At 44.6% G+C, this 13817-nt stretch overlaps 1 protein-coding gene across 1 annotated transcript in view; it reads right to left on the bottom strand.

Annotated features, from left to right (window-relative positions):
- CSMD2 (CUB and Sushi multiple domains 2) overlaps window positions 1-13817 on the bottom strand; it is a 585891-nt gene that overhangs the window by 523802 nt on the left and 48272 nt on the right. The window contains exon 2 of the mRNA XM_046662326.1: window positions 2439-2655. Within this exon, the coding sequence (XP_046518282.1) occupies window positions 2439-2655 (217 nt within the window). The remainder of the gene's footprint in view (window positions 1-2438; window positions 2656-13817) is intronic.

Raw genomic sequence — 13817 nt, 5'->3', positions numbered from 1 at the left:
GAAAAATGCCTTTCAATGTTTTTATTATCAAACAAGAATAATGAAACTAATTCAATTCATGAAATCAGCAAAAGAGCAGCATCAGCCTAAGGTAAGTGGGAGAAAAGAACGAGTAAAGATAAAAGCAGAAATCAATAAGTTGGATAATAGAGAAAGAATAAAATTGATAGCTCTAGAGTTGGAACTTTAAAAAGACCAGTAAAATAAGCAAACTTCGGGCAAAACTAACTGAGTAAAAAGAAAGAAAACGCAAATGCACAGGAGTAGATGCAAGAAACAGGACGTGATCCCAGGTACTGTGGAGGTAGAAATGTTGCATGGGAAAGCGATAAACATTCTGAAATGAACTGAAGAGAGCGCATCAGGAAGATGACAGAGATCAGGAGCCCCAGCAGGGACGACCTGGTGAAGGTACCACCTTGGGAGTCTCCTCCTCAAACTCGGCTGCTTGGCCAGGGGGACTGTCCTGTGGCCAAGAATACATCCAGGCCCCTCCTGCCAGGACCACCTCCCCAGGTTATGGAAATCCCCACCCTTCCAGGCCAGAGCAATCTCATCTCTGATGGGTCTTCTATACCTCTCTCTCAGAGCCAGAAAACCCAAATGTCTGAAAACAGAGGTTTGACCACACATGTGTGGACCCTGCCTTAAGAACAAGGAAAGCTGGAAGAGAGAATTTGTTCACTTTTTTCCCTCATTATAACGTCATTTTTTTGGCAAATGTTCTATGAGTATTTGAAAAGAACATATATTTTGTGGTTGAAGGGTGAAAAAATTCATGTTATCAATATTATTCAGTTTTTCTAATTTCTTATTATTGTCTAAATGATGTTTGTCAAGGATGAACAACGTACTGCTTTCACATTGTCACCATTATTTTTGTCAGTTTCTCCTAACTCTAGCGGGTGGAATTGGAGCATTTGCCTCCAGCCATCGACACCCCCATCAAGTGCCCAGTTGGCCTGATTTGACTTTCTATCTTTCAACAATCACTAAATATTCATCAAAAGTCTGTGCAGGTACCCAGAAATGGCATCACCCTGAGCTCAGCATCCGATGGTGAGGACTCACTGCCTTGTGACCTCATCAGTCTCATTGTTTTAAGCACTATCCCATCCCAGTCTCTTTTCTAGCTCTAGCCTTGATGTCTTTGAACTCTAAAAGCACGTATTCAAGTCCGTACCCATCTCCCCCATTAGCATGTAACCTCTGTGAAGACAGTCACTTTGTTTTGCTCACTGCCGTATTCCCAGCACCCAGGCCAGCCTGGAACACGACAGATGCTCATGAAATATTTGTGGGATGAGTGAGTGGAGAGGGCTCCAGTCCCTTCACCCAAGAGTCACTGAACATCCACTCTGTGCCAAACCCTGCCGAATGTCAAGGGAAGATGGGTAAGCCCTGTCTCGTCTAGGAGGAACTACTAGTCACAGGGGGCCCAAGATACCCCCACTCCTGCTGCAGGCTTGGCAGCCTCACCTCTGCACTGCCCTGAGAGGGCAGGGAGCGAGAGAGAGGAGAGCTGTCACCATCCTTTAAATGTCTGTGACCCTTTCCAGGAGCTTGCAAGCCAAGGGCTCAGAGGCATCTTAAACAAAGCCTCGAGGTTAAGGGCTTGGCAGAGAACCGCTCATTAATGCACCACTAATTAGCATCCCAGGCTCCCCAGGGCTTGGCTGGTAAGCCATTAGCCCTTTGGCTCCTGGGGGAGCCCAAAGCCTGGCTGGCAGGATCAGGATGAGCCCTGTGATGGAGCATGGCAGGCCACCAGGTCAACAAAACCTGGAGAGCGACGACTGTGTGGCTGTCTGCCCATTCTGCAGAGGGGGTAACAGCCCTCCCTGTGAACCCTCTGTCTTGGGAGGCAGCTCAGGGGTACAGAAAAGCAGTCTCACCCTCTCCATAGTTTCCTCTCCCATCTACAGCGGTGGGGCGTGAGTGAGTGGGAACTTCTCCAAATTCCTGATTCTACACTCACAGCCAAGCTCACGCAAATGCGAGGCAAATTCCAACAAAGCATGATGGTTTTCAAGTACAGGATGCAAGATATAATCTCTATTAGTTTTCAACTCATATCTGCTGGGTCCAAAGGGAGAAAACAAATATTTCTGTGTGTGCAAAGAATATACACCAACAGATACCCACGCATACACACATAGACATGCAAACCCAGTTTCAGTAGAAAGACTTGAATTTCTCTTTTATGTCTTCTGTCTAGTCTTCCCTAATGTCCTACTCATCAATTCTGTGTATTGGGTACTTCTAGGCAGCAAAAGGAATTGGGAAATGTAAAGAAAGCAGAGGAGTTGAGGGCGGGCCTCATAAAAACAGAGGTCTTTGTTGATGACCATAAACCTTTCACCCCAGCGGGTCCTTCCTCTCAGCGAGCTTGGCCCAGGGACCCAGCTCTTGGCTATGGGGAAGAGGGCAGGTGGTACCTGGTTCGAAGGGTCTCTGGCTGGGGCGGGCCGTCAAACACCGACAGGACGTCAAAGTCCTCTTCCAGGGCGAAGGACTGGAACACGAGCTGGATCCTGTGCTGGTCCTCCGCGGTGATGGTCCATGTGCAGTTGGCGTAGTTAGGGTAGCCGTACGGGAACCCCGGGCTCTCCACCGTCCCATTGGGACCCTGCAGTTGGAACGTGCAGTTCTGGCCTGTGAGAGAGAAAGAGAGCAGTTCAGTGCAGCCAGAAGAACTCCGAGAAGCTTCCAGAGAGAGAGGAGCAACGTGTTAGAGAATCATTAACCCACTTTTCCAAGTGCTTCCTCTGGGCCAGACCCAGGTGTGGCACACAGGGAAGGAAAACGGGTGCCTGACACAGACCTCGTGCTAGCTTGTGCTGTGTTCTGTCCAGGTGACAGCACGTGCATCATTGCATTCTAGCCTCAGAACAACCTGTGAGGTGGAACTTAAGGCTCAGAGAGTCTGCACTAAAAAGCAACCAGACCAAGTGGAACTCAGGCTTTTCCTTTACAACGTTAAACACCAGAAGGACAATTTCAAACCTTCTCCATTTTCCGCAGCCTCTTGACTCTCCAGGAGTCTTCTCTTCCCGCTCTCCATAGAAAATAAAAGCCATCAGTGGGGATTCCCTTGTCTTCCCAACTCCAAACGGGGCTGGCCTGCACCAGCAGTCTTCCTTTCTCCTATACAGGAGCTGGCCCTCCTTTGATCTAAACATAACCCTTTCACGTGCCCTTTGCATCCCATCCCTCCCTAATCTTCAGGAACCTGAAATCTATTTCACTCCTGTATATGCTACATACGTTCAATCATTTCCTCTCCGCTGGAAACTTCCCATTTCAAATGTGGTCCAGACTCTCATTAAGAAAACAATCCCCACTCCACTCCTCATCTCCCTCCAGCCTTGTCTCTCTCTTCCCCTTCACAACCAAATTTCTAGAAAAACAATCTGTCTATACTTTCTGCCTCCATTTCCTGACTTCCCACTCACTCTCCAACCCTGTCACTTCTGCCTTCTGGTCTTATTGATCCACCTAAACAGGGCTGCTGAGGTCACTGAGGGGCCAGCGGATACTCTTCAGTCTTCATTTTAACTGACCACTCTCTCAGTTGCCTCTAACACTGTTGCTCACACACACCCTCCTTCTGGAAACACTCCCCCCAGACCAGAGCATCTCAGACTTCACAGTGCACACACTGTGCCTGCTCATCACCTGGGGACCTGGCTGAAATGTAGATTCTGATGTTCTGATCGACAGCATCCATGTGGGGCCAGGGCACCTGCTCCTCTAACTGGCTCCCTGGTGACGCAATGATGCTCCTGCCTGGGAACCACACTTCAAGAAGTGTGGGCCCAGGCTTTCTCCCACACCACCACACTCTCCTTTCCTCCCACTGCTCTTTCTCTGGCTCCTTTCCAGGCTCAGTGTTGGGCCTCTCCTCCTCTCTCTCTAGCCTAAAGGACCTCCGCACTCGTGCGCTGATGACTCACAACTTCACAGAGCAGGCTAGACCTCCCCTCTGAGATCAGACCCAACGTGGGATGCTCAGGGTCATGATGTCCCCCACCCACCCTGTCCTGAAACCTTCCTTCTCTTCACAACCCCATGATCAATCTATCGCCCTGTCTCTATCTCCACTTCCCCCTACCCCACACCAACCTCCCCCTGGACTGCCGTAATAAGCTCCTAACTGGTCAGTTACATTTACCCTCGTCCTCGCCAACTCATTCTTCACACTGCAGCTGGAGGTGTCTTTTCAAAACAGAAATCTGATCAGGTCTCTTCCCCTCCCCCACTTACATCAAACCTGCAAAGGTTCCTCATTGCTCTTCAATAAGGAAAAATCGCTTAAGGTCTATGAGCGTCTCTGCATGGTCTGGCCCTTAGCGACCTCTTAGCTTCATGTCCGCCAGCTTTGCAGCTAAACCCTGCCCTTCTCAGCCCTTTGCACCTGCCCCACTCTCTCACTGCACAGCCACCGGACCTTTGCATATGTTGTTCTCTCTGCCTAGAACACTCTTCCCTCCCTTCTTGGAATATTTATTTTCCCGATCTCAGTCAAGTGTCTCTCCTTGACTGGTTAGACCCCCTATTACACGCTCTCATGACACCAGAACCTCTCCTGAGTAGTGCTTATCACAGAAGCGAATTTCCACACTGCCATGTGATTATATCGTAAGCATCTGTTTTCTTGCCAGGCTGTAAGCTCCGTCAGAAGACAGACCATCTGTGAGCTTTCCCATCTTTGAACCCACACCCAAAGCTCGGGACCAGGCACATGGTAAGTTCTCAATAATTCAACACAGTGCTCCTATTTGTTAAGGTTTCGTTTGACACTCTTCTAAGAACTTTACATACATTGACTTGTTTAATCCTCACAACAGCCCCATAAGGTGCGTTCTGCTCATATCATCTCCATTTTACGGATGAAGACTTAAGACAAGGAGAAATTAAAGACGGGGCTCAAGTCATATTGTTACTCACAGACAAGATTCAAACGGAAGCAGTCCACTTCAGATCCACCGTCTTAACTGTGATGCTGATAAATTAACTCAACACTAGCTTTTTTTAAAAGCCCACTTTAGGGATTAACTAACAAAGGACAGGTAATCTCTAAAATGACTTTAATATTGAGAAATCTCTTAAGACAAAGTATCCCATTAAAGGAGAAAAAAGGTTAAGTTCTTCTGAATAAATGCTAAGTGGGCATTTAATAAAATTAGACATGTAACCCTGATTAAAATAAGCATCTGGGACTAGGAAAAAGAATATTCCTTACTATGATGAAGCATCCATTTTAGAACAATAACCTACATCAGACTTCTGGTGAAACACCTGATTAAGATCAAGAATGAGAGAGAAATACGACAATCTCCTCTGAGACCTCACGCCTTCTTGGAAGAGCCAAGCCATGTGACACAAGCAAAAGAAATGAGAAAGAAACCAGCAAAAACATAGTTTGCAGATGATGTATTAGTGTGCCAAGAAAACCCATGAGAATCAATTATAAAGCTATTAGAACTAATAAGAAATTTCACTCAAGTAGCCAAACGCAAAATAAATACACAAAATCAATAATATTTCCATATGCCAGTGACAGATAAAAATATAAAGAGAAAGGTCTTAATGATAACTACAAAATGCATATGCTAAATAGAAATAAAATTAATAAACGTGCAGGGACTGTACAAAAATAACTTTTGGAGAAGGATAAAAAAAACCTGGAATAATTGGAGAGACAGTATAATCTTGAGTGGAAAGACTAAACACTGAAAGGTTAATTTAGAATATTAACCTTTTGAAAAGTTATTGAAAAGTTAATTTATCAGCTTAATGCAATTCTGATCAAAAGCCCGATGATCCATTTTAAATTTAGTAAAATGGTACCCAAATTTAACTGGAAAAATAGACAGTCACAGATAATGCCTATTTTTTTAAAGGTAGTAGATTTCATGGTCTCACCCTACAAGATACTAAACAGAATCACCAAGTGATCCTTATGAAAATAGTGTGGAGACGGTCCACGAGCAGACAGGCAGAAGAGGAAACGCTACTGCAGGAAGAGCCTTAATACACACAAAAATTGAAATACATGTAAGACAACACTAAAAAATTAATGAGAAGAGAAAAATATTTTTGCAGGGTCAACTAATTAACTGTTTGGGAAAAGAACTGAGTTATCTCCTCAACTCACAGTATATACTAAAATAAATTCCAGATGGAGTAAAGAGTTAGAAATTTTTTTTAAAAATCAAGCCAAAAAATAATAATAAGAAAATATAGGCAAATAACGATGTGACTGTGATTTTCTTTTTTTTTTAAAGATTTTATTTTTTCCTTTTTCTCCCCAAAGCCCCCCCCGTGCATAGTTGTATATTGTTGGTTGTGGGTCCTTCTAGTTGTGGCATGTGGGACGCTCCCTCAGCGTGGTTTGATGAGCAGTGCCATGTCCGCGCCCAGGATTCGAACCAACGAAACACTGGGCCGCCTGCAGCGGAGCGCGAGAACTTAACCACTCGACCACTGGGCCAGCCCCGTGACTGTGATTTTCTGAACATGAAAGCTGTGGAGGATCCTACAAGACTGATATTTTAAAAACGTATGTATATGTCAAAAGCAGAAACAAATCAAAAAGACATACAAAAACATTAGGTAGAAAAGTTATACCCTTAACATAGAAAGAGCTATTACAAATTAATAGGAAAACAACAAGTGCTATCACTGAAAAATTGGATGGGGTCTTGAACAAGTTAGTTTAAAAAAGAAGACATAAGTGGCCCAGAATCCAGAAAAATATTCAACCAATAATAATGAAATTAAGCTTTATCTCCACATCCTTCAAAGCAGCCCACTAGTTCATTTCCTTGAATTTCCCCTCATTGGCACAGACACCAGATCTACTCGAGCTCTTGTCTCTAAAATCTGCATCTGATGTCATTGTATCATGTCATTTGTTCATTCATTCATTCATTCATTCCTCTAGGTTAGACCCTGTGACTGCATGGTTCCCAGGTCATAGACAGACATAAGCAAATACATCCATGTGGCAGTACCATGCTTATGTGGGGCACAGAGTGTGATTCTGGAGTGCAGACCCTACATGGGCCACACCTTAAGGGCTACCCTCCTTCACATCCTGGAGGACCACTGATACCAACATTCACCACCATGCCCAGCATTCCAGACTACTGCCTCGCCTCAGACTTGCGCAGGTCTGCAGTTTCGGATCCAGAATCTGGGCATGAAGAGTATCTCCCGCTGTGGAGAAAGAAGTGAAGGAGGCTCAGAATAGAGCCCCTGGGAACACTTTCTGTGTACGGGAACAAGAGAGGTGACAGAGTAGGGGGTAGGGAGGTAGGCAGAAGGTGGGAAGAGAACCAGAGGGCAGCTCCCTACAGGAGAAGTGAGTCGATATGTTGAGCACCACAGAGAGGCCAAGATGAGGGTCTTGGATGCGGTCACTCAGTTTGATGTCTAAATGGTCCCTCTGGAAGTAAGAACACTGAGAGTGGGAGCTCTGCCCTGGTTCCTGCTGTATCCCCAGTGCCTACAATTCAATAAGTATTTGCTGAATAGACACATGAATTTCAGCAAAGGTAGGTGGCAGGTGGCAAGGTGAACAGAAACCAGATTGTAACAAGTAAAGCAAGACTGGCTGGAGAGAAGGTGGAGGCCATTACATTTTAAACAATAATTTATACATTTGCTCACTGGAGAATATTTGGAAAATACAGGCAAGAATAAAAAAGAGGAAACACTATAATCTTACCTTCCTTCCAGAGGCACCTGCTGTTAAGATTTTCAATTTTTTACTAGATTTTTCTATGCACATTTCACATCGTTGAGATCACACTGTGGATATATAATTTTGTGTGCTCTTTTTTCGGTAAATTATTCTTCAGTCTTAAATTACAAAAGGCCATGTGTACTTGTAATATGCATAGATATGAATATATGCAACACAAAGATGTATAAAAAATATTGATCTCCAGTCTGCCTCCCTTCCACACGATCTGAAGTTACCAAAGTTGACAGGCAGATATGTGTCTCTCTCTAACCTTCTTCTCTCTCATGCAAACAAATGGACACATTCCAGGAGAATTTTCATGATTTTGTTTTCAAAATAAAATCATTGTTTAGCTCATTTCTCTGCAACTTGCTTTCTCACTTAAAAACCTGTAAGGGACACCTTCCAGGTCAGTAGATACATATCTAAGCTATTTTTTTACCTAAATGTGTCATATTCCACGGTATGCATGTATCTCAATTTATTCAACCACTTCCCTGTTGATGGCCATTCAGGTCATTTCTCGGTTTTCTTTTGCAACAATTCAGTAAACATTATAACATGAGCTTTTCCCCCAAGATATTGAGTCTGTTCATAAACAGCATTTTAAACAGATGCACAACATTCCAGGGTTTACTCAACTAGAATTTACTTTACTAGAATTTACTCAACCATTCTCCTATTGTCAAACATTTAAATGATTTCTGAATTTTTTTTTCTGTTATAAATAAGAGTTGAACTCTTTGCAAGGTCTGGTGACAGAATGCCGGTCAGTGCAGTGGAAAATGCTTTTCCATGGCCAGAGTCCCAGAATGAAGGTTCACTTTATGCGGTGACTGCATCCAGCTTTGGTTTCGGGGGTCGGGGGGTGTTGTCCACATTAGGCTGCCTGACCTCTGTGGCAGGCACTGTCGGAGACGGTTAGATAGGGCTAGAAGGCTGACTCGTTTGGAAGGCTCCCTGAAATCAACTGTATGTTCGTGAGTGGAGAAAGTTACAGCCCAGAGCAGCCACTCCAGATTGAAACGCTAATCGAGCGGGAGCCCATGCCCAAAGTGCTAAATGTCCCTTCGTGCCTATGAAATGCTGAATTTCTGCCAAGAAAAAGGCTATCTGTTCTTCACCGCAAGTGACCAGCTGGCTGCCCTGTAGACAGGGATGCTGCTACGGACTTGCATCTGAGGGTACCTTGCATTTCTTCCTCAGTCCCTGGGATGATCTGCCTTCTCTCACCTGTGCCTCTAGTCGAGGGAGCACCCAAACATGGCCAAGACCCACTTCAGGCTCAAGAACAATCTCAGAGAACTAGACTCTTCCGGCTGACGCTGATGCATTTGTTTTTTGGATGACTGCCCTAGGACAGACTTCCAAAAGTGCAGGGAACTGGGTCAAAGGGTGTGAACATTTCTGAGGCTTCGGCTCTGGATCGTCCAAATACTTTCTAGAAAATGTGCACCCATGACATTCTCAACAGCCAGGTCTAGGAGTGCCCATCTCAAGGCCTCTTTGCCAACATGGCATATTATCTGATTGAGAAGTTTTTGCCTACTGGATAGGTGCAAAAACTGCGATCGTGTTTTACTTAGCATTTCTTCATGACTCAGATTCAACATTTTTTCCAACTTTTCCTATTAATTTTAATTCCTCCTTTGAGGAAGTATCTGATGAAATCTTTGGCTCATTTTCCATCGTGGTGTTTATTTTTTCTTGTTGATTTACACATTTATGACTTCTATGCATCATATGCATTGCATACATGTTTTGCAGTTCTTTTGCCGTTTTAATTTTATGATCTTTGAAATACAGAGGTGTCTAAATTTTAGGTACTTAAATTTTCTAAAATTTCTTACTAGTTTTCTTATCAATTTGTACTAACTCTTTACAGAGTCAGGAAGCCACCGCCAGAATAAACCATAAATACACAGACAAATGACGTTGATAGGTGTTGTCTGAATATTATAAAAAGATTAATTCATTTTACTCATCCATTTATTCCAAAAATATGTATCGAGTGTGTACTATGGGAAAGTACTGAGGTAGGTGCTAGACATAAAAATATGAATAAAATCTCAGGTAGTCTACTAATGGAGAAGCCACATAAGCACATCATTATATTCGTGGGCAACTTATGTGAACTCTTAAAACCTTTGTTTTGACATCTTTAAAATTAGCACCCACTTCTAGAATGGTTGTACAGATTAATGTGATAATATCTGCTAAATTGGTAAATGCTCAGTACAGCATCCACATACTATAAGTTATCAATAAATACCAGCTAATCTCTCAGTAAAGATTTGTACTTCTTTTTACATAGGTCCCACTCACTTGTTAAGGTTAATCCCACACATTCTATCCACTTTTTGTTGCTCTAGTGAATGACGTTTTTCCCATTATTTTTTTCTAGCTGGTTATTATTGATATACAGAAACCCCATTGATTTTTATATATTCATCTTGCATCCATCTGGGTTTCTGAACTTTTATTAATTCTAAAGATTTCTCAGTTGATTCCCCTGAGTGTTTTAGGTACACAACCATGTTGTCTACAAATAATGATAATTTTGAGGAGATAACTCTGTTGAGAAGTTTGGCAGGAAAATTCAATTCAATTCTGCAAATATTTATTGACTGATAAGGTCAATTTTGGACAAATTTAGTTGGAGAGGCCAGTGGGACATCCAGATGGAGATGGCCAGAAGGCAATTAGGGCTGTAGACTGAAATTTGGGAGCACGCTCTGGGCTGGAGATATGGATGTGTCAAAGCCATGCAATTAATGGAAGTGGCCTAGGAGGAAATGCAGAGGAGAGCCGCACATGCAGATAACGCGCATGCCCACTGAAGACGTCTCACTTGCCACTTGGAGAGCCGAATGTACCCAAGTCTACCTTCGGACTCTGGCCCAGCTCTGTGCATGACTTTTGGCAGGGGTACCTTGTCTGGACAGATGGGAGAAGGGACAGTCAAACCGTATCTTTGTCCCTCTGCAACCACTCTTTAGGAGCGGACCAGAGGCCATGGTCATAGGGATGCTGGCATTGAGCTTCATCTTAGCCCCACCCCCTTGCACACCCTGCTTCAGTCGCACCAAACAGCTCATCATCTACAAACAGCCCAGGCCCCTTCAGGCCTTTACAATGCCTGACCCTTGGCCTGGAATACCCTTCCTCCACCTTCTTGACCTAGCAAGCCTTTTCACTGTTCCAGATGCAGTTCACAGAGCATCTCATCCAAGGGGCCTCCTCTGGTTTCCTGGGCAGTTAATCTCTACATTCTGTCTCTCCCTCTCGCTCTCGCTCTCTAAATCTCACTGCAATAGCCATTTCCCAAAATCTAGGCCTCCCAATCTGTGCCTTTCAAGAACACAAAAATGCCCTGCCACTCTTGTTTAAAATCCTTCAACGCTTCCTCTGGATAAAGCCCCAAATCCTAAACGTGGTGCACAAGACCATCCATGAGCTGGCCCTGTTCCTCTCCCAGGCTTGGCTTCTTGCCACTCTTTCCCTTAAATGATGCTCCAGCTCAAGCAGACTCCATCTGGTTCCCTTACTGTCCCCCACTCTTGCTCACTCTGAGTCCTCAAACTTGCTGTTCCCTCTGATTGAAGCATCCTTTCCCCATCTTTTGGTCTGGCCGACTCCTATTCATGTTTTAGATCGCAGCTTAAACTTCACCACCCCCAGGAGACCTGACCGACCACTACACAAAGGTGTATCATCCTCCCCGCAACACACACCAAGGACACACCATGCTGTGTGTCCTCAGAGCACCGCATCTCCATCATTGCATGCAGCACCCGTCATGGCATCGTTTAGTGTCTGTCTTCCCTGAGAGGTGTGGAAGCCATGGAGTAGAGGCCGTGTTCTGTCACATTCACACCAATCCCGGGCACCCAGCACAGTGCCTGGAAAACAGGTGCCCGGGAGAGATTTGCATGATGGTTGCACCTTGCACGCAACTCAACTAGGTCATACATCCTACTGAATTGCACACTCATAGCTCCTCCAGAGTCCTCTCTGTCTTCCTAGTGCCCAACGCCTGGCAGACACTGCAGATGTGCATTAAGTGTTGGATGAGACAATTATCACAGGTGTTTCTAATGAAGTTGTGCATTGATTTTTTTTCCCTAGAAGCCTTAAGAATCAGAGAAATTCCATTAATGTGTGATAGTCTAGTCTGGAGTTTCTCAACATCGGCACTACTGGCATTTGGGGCAGGATGGTTCTTTGTTGTGAAGGCTGTCCTGTGCATATAGGATGCTTGGCAGCATCCTTGGCCTCTACTCACTGGATACCAGTAGCAGCTCCCTGTTGTGACAACATCTCCAGACACTGTCAAATGTCCCCTCGGAGGGAAAATCACTCCTACTTGGGAACCATGGGTCTAATTCTTAGCTATTTTGAAGTTCTTAATGAAAGCTAGAAATAATCTCTCTAGAACAATATACATAGAAATCTAACCTCTCACCTTTTTCATTCACTTCAGAGGATTCACAGATTAAAGAAGCTTATCCACGGACCTCCTGAACTGGGGTACTTCACCTTTGCTGTGGCGTGGCCCCATTTGGCAGCCTGATGAAGCTTTCTCAAATGATGTTTTTAAATGCATAAAACAAAATACATAGAATTACAAAGGAAACCAATTATATTGAAATATAGTTTTCAAAATATTTTGAAAATGTGTCACATGGTAATATAGGTACTTTTACTAAAGTATTATTTACAAGATCTAGCAGTGGGCCTGATAAATATTGTCGTTAGAAGCATAAATGCTATTTCTAGATAGTTGCAACAACTGTAATCTTCTATGAAAACACCTGGGATCTTAGCAGTGACAAATTCACAGGTTCTGCTAATACGGCTGCACTTTGTGGCCTATATTCATGATTGACAGAAATCCTAAGTTTCAATGGGAGCTTGGTGAAAATAAAGATGCCAATTTGCCCCACCCAAGTTAGGGACCCCCCTGAATTCTATAAGAACCCCAGGGGTCCAAGTCAAATTCAATCTTTCGTTCAGCAAGTCTGGGGAGGACTGCTTAGTTCCAGGCTGTAGGTGTATGGGGGTGGGGAGATGGGAGGGGTAGATTTTGTATAATATTGTTCATGCCCTCAAGGAGTTGACAGTGGAGTCACGTGACAGACAGACATGGCCCATCTTACTGTGTATCCACTCAACCGGTGGTTTGAGGACACCTCATTGTTGGATCCCAGGGGAAGAGCAGAGAGCACACACAAACAAACCCAGGAAGACTGGAGCTTTTGTGCAGGTCTGAGAAGGGGACCGACATTTATCCACGTACTTCACTAAAATTATATTCCCAACATTCGCAATGACCCTGTGATATGGCTGTTACGTCCCCACCCCTTATCACTCTGCAGGTGAAGAAACTGAAACTCCTCAAGGTTTAAGAACATGCTCAAGGTCAAACAGGTAGCAGTGGGAAGAGCTGAGATTCAAACCCAGATGTGTGAAAGGCAAAGCCCCTCCCCCAGCTAGGCTGCAAGGTTCCACGCACCATCTGGGGACACACTTGCAAAGCGACGGTCCTGTTTACACTCTGCACCCAGCACAAGGGGCAGAGCCTGGGGTTGACTGAAAAGAGCTTAATGCAGTTGCTGGGCCTCAGGGACATGGAGACAAAACAGGGTCTCCTTCCTCTCAAGCTGGGGATGCGTGCAGCTAAGGCACAAAACAATGCCTGGCAGACTGGATGAGGCGGCACGCCTGTCCCTGTACCACATCCGATTGCTCCGTGGGAATAATCCCATGCCACTCAGTTTCCCAATTCTAACTCCAGGCTCTGCGATTCTCCTGGACATGCTTAACACCGAAGCCACCTCTGTGGACCAAATATGATTCTCCCTGCCTGCTGATACAGATGCAGCTCATCTGTCATCATTTTGAGCCAACATCAGCCAGGGGTTGTTTATTATATTGACGGGGAATCCTGGACCAGCAGAGGTATCTCTGCAATGCTGATGGCAGAGTCTCTCCCTCACGGGGTTGTGCTACATCCGAGGATCAGCACCAAGGGAAGGGGTCAGATATGTCGAGACAGGTGCTT

The sequence above is a fragment of the Equus quagga genome, chromosome 5 (assembly GCF_021613505.1).
Source record: "Equus quagga isolate Etosha38 chromosome 5, UCLA_HA_Equagga_1.0, whole genome shotgun sequence".
Lineage (NCBI taxonomy): Eukaryota > Metazoa > Chordata > Mammalia > Perissodactyla > Equidae > Equus > Equus quagga.
The sequence above is the reverse complement of the archived record's forward strand: the minus strand, read 5'-3'. Positions and strand labels throughout refer to the sequence as shown.